Source organism: Athene cunicularia, assembly GCF_003259725.1.
Source record: "Athene cunicularia isolate RWA chromosome 12 unlocalized genomic scaffold, athCun1 chr12_part1, whole genome shotgun sequence".
Lineage (NCBI taxonomy): Eukaryota > Metazoa > Chordata > Aves > Strigiformes > Strigidae > Athene > Athene cunicularia.
Genome location: NW_020799116.1, coordinates 16,841,287 through 16,849,701, shown reverse-complemented (window position 1 = coordinate 16,849,701; position 8,415 = coordinate 16,841,287). Strand labels below are relative to the sequence as shown.

General features: G+C 43.8%; 1 protein-coding gene across 1 annotated transcript; it reads left to right on the top strand.

Annotated features, from left to right (window-relative positions):
• Positions 1-6,787, top strand: ALAS1 (5'-aminolevulinate synthase 1). Its single transcript, XM_026857592.1, has 10 exons — positions 1-94; positions 563-772; positions 1,719-1,874; positions 1,957-2,179; positions 2,657-2,841; positions 3,413-3,592; positions 3,788-3,952; positions 5,005-5,273; positions 5,750-5,912; positions 6,505-6,787. Exons 1-10 carry the CDS (start codon positions 1-3, stop codon positions 6,663-6,665), a joined length of 1,806 nt encoding a protein of 601 aa, XP_026713393.1. The 3' UTR covers positions 6,666-6,787.
• Positions 6,788-8,415: the final 1,628 nt, after the last annotated feature.

Here is an 8,415-nt window from a genome sequence, read left to right as displayed (position 1 = left end):
ATGGAGGCGGCCCCTCCGGCCGCCGCCCGCGCCCTGGCCACCACCGCCGCCCGCGGGCAGCAGGCGGAGGAGGAGACCCCCGCCGCCCGCCGCGGTGAGTACGGCCGCGGGGGAGCCGCAGCCCCGGGCTGCGGTCGGGAGCCAGCCTTGCCCTTGGGGGGGCGGTGGGACACTGGCCTGGGCCACGGTGGCCGTAGCGAGGAGCTTTCCTGGGGACAGACCGAGTCGCCCTTAAGGAAAATAAAACCACCAAAAAGCCCCCTCCAAACTCACATGTCATAGAAGGAAGTTTCTGGAATGGGCAGCTTCGAGGTAAAGGTTGCTTAATCTTTTAAATGTCTGTGGTAACTAAGCATGGGCATAAACCCAGGACTGGCCTGTTAGGATGTTCTGCAGTAAGGTCTGGTTGGGGATCTGCGATCCTGGGTCACAGAGCTGGGGTTGCTCAGTTAAATGGTTCTGAATGGTTTGTGCCACATTAATTGTAAAGGTAGCGGACAGAAAAGCTTAAGTCGGTGTATTAAAATGCTGAAGTGCTTTCCCTTCTCTGCCCCCACCTCAGAGGCCAAAAATGTCAAAGAGGCGGCAGCCCAGCTGAATGGAGATGGAACCCAGCCACCGACTGGCCACCCACCTGCCGGTGCTAGCCAGAGCTCTGCTACCAAATGCCCGTTCCTGGCAGCTCAGATGAATCACAAGAACAGTAATGTTTTCTGCAAAGCCAGCCTAGAACTCCAAGAGGACGTGCAGGAAATGCAGGCGGACAGGAAAGGTGTGTATGCTGTGTGCTGATGTTGGTTCCTTCCAAGAGCTTCTGATGCCTGACTTTGCTCTAGTGTGCCAGGTCTAACAGTCACCACTTAAATGTTTAAATCCTGCAGGTAGGATTATGGGAGATAGCACTAAAAAGCTGTTGGAGAACACAGGTGTTAATGTTATACCTGCAGTATGGTGTGGTGTTTCCCCTGGGTGATTTTGGTGTGGGAATACTGTATGATCTATTTTGATAATGCTGGCTCTAAATATGTGAATCCAGTTGTTACAGCTATGCCCAAAACAGATGCTTGTGACTGAAGAGAGCTTTACTAGGGTGCTGGTGTATCCAGAGATGGAAGAAACTGGGTTGAGGTACTAGGCAAGTACCAGCACAAATCCAAGCTGGGAAGCAAACAAACTTTTTTGGTTTATGGAACTAAAGGGTGTTGGCTGGCTCACAATCCTTATGCGGAAGGGCTGTCCTTCAAAGGAAGGAACTTCTCACCAGTATCAGTAAAGCTTTGCTGTCTGTCTCAGGAAGTTTATTTTACTTTTCTGTTTGTTTTCTGTGGCATAGTTTTAAAAAAAAAAAAATCTGTGCTAACTCAACAAAGTACTAAGAACGAAAAGGAAGCAGCTGACCATAACTCTGCCTTCAGTTAGGTGTGTACCAACTATTTCAGATAAATGCTGTAGCTGTATAGAGTGGTTTTCTGAGTCATGATGAACCAGATGTGTTAAAAGGAAATTACATGTTGTATTGTCATTGATTAGCAAAGGGTTTTCCTTTGTCTTGTACAATGCAAAATTCTAAGCAAATAAAATACTTGATCCTAACAGAGACATCTGGATTCAAGCACATGCCTCCTAACAAATTAATAGTTAGTTACTTAAAATGTTTGCTTAACTTCATTTTGTTTCAAACTGATTAAGCTCACTGGAATTTATTACAATGTCTGTAGGTACAGAATTTGCCAAAATACCAACTACTTCCACAGTGAGGAACATTGAGACTGAGGGAGAAGAGCAGAGTGGCTTGCTCAGGAAGTTTAAGGATATTATGCTGAAGCAAAGGCCGGAAAGTGTTTCTCATCTGCTTCAGGATAATCTGCCAAAATGTAAGATTATCTGGCAGAACCCCCACAGGCCTGGTCTCTTGTGATTATTCCCTGTGTGCTTAAGTCTCTTGTCTTATTTCAGCTGTATCCACCTTTCAGTATGATCAGTTCTTTGAGAAAAAGATAGATGAAAAGAAGAAGGATCACACCTACCGAGTATTCAAAACAGTGAACCGAAAGGCACAAATCTTTCCCATGGCAGATGACTATACTGATTCTCTGATCACCAAGAAGGAGGTGTCTGTCTGGTGCAGCAATGATTACCTGGGGATGAGTCGTCACCCTCGTGTGTGTGGAGCAGTTATGTGAGTATTCTTAAGAGGCAGTTTCAAGCTGTAGTGCTCTGCAGAAGCTTTTGTGGGAAGGCTTCTGAAAAATTGATTTCTGACCTATGCTACAGAAGCTGCTTCTGCTATTATTCTTGGTATGTAATTAAGCTTATGCTTTTATTTTGAGCTGGGGGAGGTAACTTGTATATAGCTCAAGAGCTGCAGTATACCTGTCATTCACTAACCCTGCTCCTTGGATTTTCCTTAGAAGCCCCCAGATGTTACCAGATAAGATGGATGGTATATTGCAGCTGTACTTGGTAACTGATTTCTTAGTTTATCAGATTCCCAAGTTGTGCAGGTTGCTCAAAGACCTTAATCTTAACAGCTGCTTTTTGCAGTCAGTTCCTTTTTAGAAAAATACCAATTATATACTAGAATGTTTTCAGCAATGATCCTTTATTAATCTGTGTCGTGCAGTAACTCTAATGCCTCTTTTTGGTCCGTCTGCAGAGATACACTGAAACAACATGGTGCTGGAGCAGGAGGCACAAGAAATATTTCAGGAACAAGTAAATTTCATGTTGATTTGGAAAAAGAACTAGCTGATCTTCATGGAAAAGATGCAGCACTGTTGTTCTCATCTTGCTTTGTAGCCAACGACTCCACTCTCTTCACTCTAGCTAAAATGCTGCCAGGTAAGATCTCAGTCTGCACCCCCTATTTACCATGAAACCACAACCTTACCCTAAGTAGTTGGGAGTACATTTTACAAATGGCTACCCGAAGTGAGGATTCATCCTACTCAATCAACAAAATATGGTTGGTTTTAATGCCATATTCAGTTTCTGTTCAGCTCATGCTATTCATAGTAGTAGCCTACTGAGATTGAGATCTAGGAGCCAGAAACTGCAGAAGGAATTTAAACAAAAAGCAGCCTTCTGCTCCTGCATTTAAATTCCACCTGAAAATGAGGCAGAAGAATTTAGTGTCCACTTACCTGTGGGTATGAACTTCTTTCTCTCTAACTTCAGAAGTTAGCAGAGATAGATAAAAATATTAAGGACTTTAGAAAAACCCTTCTCTGTTTCCTTAAACTCAAGTTTGTGTAGTTTAAACACCTAAAATAAACCTTAAATATTCTTGCTTCGTGATCTTTTGATCAAGGGAATTGCTTTCTAGAACGTGCTACCCTTGCTGCCTGAACATTTCCCATACATAAAGCAATGTACTTTCTGTACTTAAAGTGTGACTGGGCTGTTTTCTCAGGCTGTGAGATCTACTCTGATTCTGGAAACCATGCCTCCATGATCCAGGGGATCCGTAACAGCAGGGTGCCAAAACACATATTTCGTCATAATGATGTTAACCATCTTCGAGAGCTGTTGGAGAAGTCTGACCCATCTACCCCTAAAATTGTTGCATTTGAAACTGTTCACTCAATGGATGGTAAGTTGACATCAAACCCTTCTCTTTTCAGTGCTGTTAATGTTCAGATTGTATTTTAGATCTAGATATGTACACTGCTATAAGGGTTAATATGAAATAGTCTTCTGAAATATCTGGTGTTTGGGGGTACTTCTAGTAGTTATCCAAGCTGAGTACAGGGAATCCAAAACTGCCAGTCACCATGTTGGTTCCTAGGTGCTGTCTGTCCTCTGGAAGAGCTGTGTGACGTGGCCCACGAGCATGGGGCAATCACTTTTGTGGATGAAGTGCATGCTGTGGGGCTGTATGGAGCTCAAGGTGGCGGTATAGGAGACCGGGATGGAATCATGCACAAGATGGACATCATCTCTGGAACACTTGGTGTGTATGGCCTGGCACTTCTACAGAAGCTAAGGCAGCAAAGCTTCTGAGCAGCCACATCAAGTGGGTTAACTCAGAATCTGTCTATTCAAATGAACTTGCTAAGGGCTGTTGGGCTAGGATTTTCCAAAAAGCCCAATGGATTTAAGTATACCCCACAGTTTGAAAAACTTGTGTTAAGCTCCTTACACTGCCTTACAAATCAGTTTAAGGTAGCATTGTTTTTTTTCTTAAAACAAGCTAGCAAAAAGTCCTCCAGTGACATATTGCACAACTCGAATAAATTCAGGTGAGAATGCTAGTAGGGTAGTACTCTATATTTAGTAGTACTTAATTCTTTTATGTGAAATAGCATTCCTAATCTAGAAACTTGAGATGGGGAGTTATGTAAAGAGATTTGGCAAGAACTGAAGCAACTGCTATTATTTGAGTAGAATGCAGGCTTAGGAGTAAGTTCACTGCTGCAAATTGCAAAGTTTGAACAACAGCTTCCAAAACATGAATACATTTTACTAGGAAAGCTCATGACTTTGAATTTGGGTTACAGCCTAACAAACAGAAACATTCAACAGACACCCTAGTTCTATCTGTGGTGCTGTTTGGGTACCTGAACATCTGGAAAGGGGGCCTGATATCAACCACATAATCACAGTAACAACCTTGTGTGCTCCTTAGAAGCATAGGCTATTTCTAGCATCTCTGAAACAGATTATTTTAAATCTGGGAGACTTAGGGTCAGTACTGAAGTCTGTGCTTGATGATTTGGCTTATAAGGTCTTCTCCAAAATCAGAACTTGAGCATTTGAGAGTCTTGAACTGTCCTTGATGTGTAATAACTAGATCCGTGTTACCAGGATTGGTTTAGAAACAAAGCTGTAACGTGTGCTGAGTAAATATAAGATTAGCAGAGAGGGGCTAGAACTGTTGCCTGTCATGAGTGCATTAGGTATGTAGTCAGAATACCTCATTTCTTCAAGTGAAGGGCTATAATACTTCAAGCCATTCTAATGGATGGAAGAAATAAGCTTACTTGCCTTCTTTTTTTTCCTTAGGCAAAGCATTTGGTTGTGTAGGAGGCTACATCTCCAGTACAAGTTCTCTGATAGACACAGTTCGCTCGTATGCTGCTGGCTTTATTTTCACCACGTCCCTGCCACCCATGCTCTTAGCTGGTGCCCTAGAGTCCGTCCGAACGCTGAAGAGTGCGGAGGGGCAAGCTCTGAGGCGCCAGCACCAACGCAATGTGAAGCTTCTGAGACAGATGCTGATGGATGCGGGGCTTCCTGTGGTGCACTGCCCCAGCCACATCATTCCGATAAGGGTGAGTACTTAGGATACGGCTCACACAGGACCGTGGTGCCTGTTTTCCTGTCCATGATAACATTACAGGTATTGATTAACATTCACAAAGTTCAAACCTGTCCTGGTATTCAGCAGTGACATGCGAGGAGCCTGGCTTAAGTTGACTTCAGCCTGGTATAGATGTTGTAAAGCAGAATGATAAAGTGCATGAAACCCACAATCTGACAAGACACAGAAAGCAAAGAGACTGGTAACAATCTAGTAAAGAGTTGAGGTAATAAACAACTACCTGCCTAGGCTGCAATGGTATGCCTATACCCAGAGGGTTCTACAGCACAAGCTTTTGTCTTTTCTTTCTAATATATGTGCTACTTACAGGGGCACAAGGAAGACCAACTAGTCCTATTTGATTCCTGTGGCTAGCTAAGTTGGGCTGCCAGTCCTGCCACTTCACATGTTTTGGTTGATCTTGTAACTTACAATTTTGAACTTTAGGTTGCAGATGCTGCTAAAAATACAGAGATCTGTGACAAGCTGATGAGCCAGCACAGCATCTATGTCCAAGCAATCAACTACCCCACAGTTCCCCGTGGAGAAGAGCTACTACGTATTGCCCCTACACCTCACCACACCCCTCAGATGATGAACTATTTTCTGGGTAAGTGGACTCTTGCATCAGTGCAATGAAAATAGTGGGTTATCCATGCAGTCTCTATATTTGATATGAGACTAGAAAATACTTAAGTTTTAAATATCATTAACTGGACAGTGTTTTTCCACTTCTGCAGTGTACATAGAGCATACATTTGTGCTTAACCTGCTTTGAGCATGACAAGTGAAGGCCTGTGCACTGTAACCTAGAGTGTGCAAGGCCAGTGCAATCCTGTACCCAGCCAGTTCTGTCACAGCCACCTCTGCCAGGGCTCTGCTCATGCACTGTCCAGACCAATCTTTGTTACATGTGGTCCAAAGAAATCTGCTCTTCATGGCTAAGCTGTTAACCCATCTTAAACACAGATCTGTCTAGGGAACGTAGCTACTTGATCCTGTCAGCAGAGAGGTAGTGTGAGGATACCTGAGGCTTAGTTGCAGCCCAGTCACCTCACTCAAGAGGTAAATTATGTCACAGTGAACTCCTGTTGTCCCTCCGCGCTTGCTAGGAGAATAGGTGTGCTGACACTTCTGCTGCTTCTCTAAAACATTCCACTGTATTGAGCCTTGATCTTGATAAATTTTCCTGTTCATAACAGAAAAACTGCTGACTACATGGAAGGAAGTTGGTATGGAGCTGAAACCACATTCATCAGCTGAATGCAACTTCTGTAGAAGACCCCTACACTTCGAAGTGATGAGTGAACGGGAAAGATCCTACTTCAGTGGCATGAGCAAACTAGTGTCTGTCAGTGCATGAAAGTAATGGTGTTAATCATGTTCTTGTTTACTTCTACTACTCAGTCAGTAGCATTTTTAAATTGCTTAAGTATTTTAATCATAGTTGAAGCACTAAACTCTGAAAATAAATTTCTAGAGCCACTCTGCCTGGTTGTGTGTTTTACTGCTTATCTTCCGTAAGTGAAACTGCACTGTCAGTGCATGGAAGGGCATCTGTTGAAATAGTGCTCTGCAGCTTAATGCCCTTCAGCTGAAGTACTGGCTAAGGAGTGTATGCTGAAGAACTTAAGCAGTATTTCTTGTAGTACAAGAGATGAGTTTATTACAAAAACATGTAGATATAATACTACATCTACACTATGCTAAAGAAATGCTGTATCATGCACCCACTTTTGGAGGCAGGCGTTTGGAAGGGATTCCACTAGATGCTGTCTCCCTCTACTGACACAGTCTTCTCCGCACAAGCCTTCCCCCTTTGGTGTTCAGCATGGTGCTCACTAAGAGGAAAATAGTGCTAAGGGGGATTTAATAAGTGGTATTTTGTGGCCTCTTGACAGAAAATCAATGTGGCAGGGTGGTGTAGTGGTTGCGAAAGAAAAGTGTGTTTACGACCACAGGTAGCAGATGCCAATTGCCTCTGGCTGCCTGTGTCTCTTCAAGCCCGCATAGTCTGCTGTCCTGTGCACTTGGAGCCAGACTTCAGTGTACAAACTGATTATCAGACACAATCTAATAATCAGGTCTCCAACAGAAGTAATTGTAGGAGAGGATCGGTGCTGCTTTTGCAACACCTTTGAACACTTCAGCTTGTTGCTTAACTTCCATGCTATTTAGTGCTTTCATGAATAGCAAGGACCTGCTCTGAACAGGGGGAAGTAATTTTGTGGGTGTCAATATTGGCATGAAGTCTAGTGCAAAGCATTGAACTGCTTCCTTCATGTACAGGCATGTCCAGTAACTACCAGTCTGGGTTTTACAAGTCACTCAACAGCTACTCTGTCCAGGTACTCTCGTTTTCAGGATGTAACATGCCAACCTCCTGGCACTGTCTATTGCTGTCACACTCACAGCTGTGCTGTCATGCTCCCATGAGGGAGCCATTATAATATCACAAATAGCCACATCATGGGGAGACCGAAGCCCAAGTTTTAAAGCAAAATTATCAGCTCCAACTGGAAGTCACCAGCCATTTAAGCATGTACTGAAGAAAACTGCTATTTTTATAATTCTTATGAGAATATTTGACTTTTCCAAGCAGTCGAGCTACTTTTAAAAAGCCCTTTGCCATCCAAGCAAGTGGTTGCTGCCTCTGGTGTGCAGGTGTGCTGGAGGAGGGAGGAAACTACTCCCCAGTCAGGCCTTGGTGTTCACCTGGTAATGCAGCCCTCGATGAACAAAGCAGGTTAAGAACTCACATGCTCAAACCCACAGCTGGGTTGTCATGTGCAGGCAGTTGCACTGTGCAAGTAGGTGAGCTTTCATGTGCTCTGACGTTATCCTGATTTTACCAAGGCAAGTTCAGTGCTACCCAAAGAAAAACAGCCCCACACCCTGCCTTCCTTGCCTTGCCGTGAGTGGTTTGTGGCCTAAGGCTGAATATGCATCCCATTACAGAGCTTTTATCATTATAGATTAGGTTATATTACTACACTAACTTGAGACATCAAGTAAAAAGCCAGAGATCCTACATTGTCCCTAACCATAATGTGTCTTCAATGCCATTCCAAACTGCTGGCATAAGCAATCAAGGGCGGGGGGTGGTGGGGTGG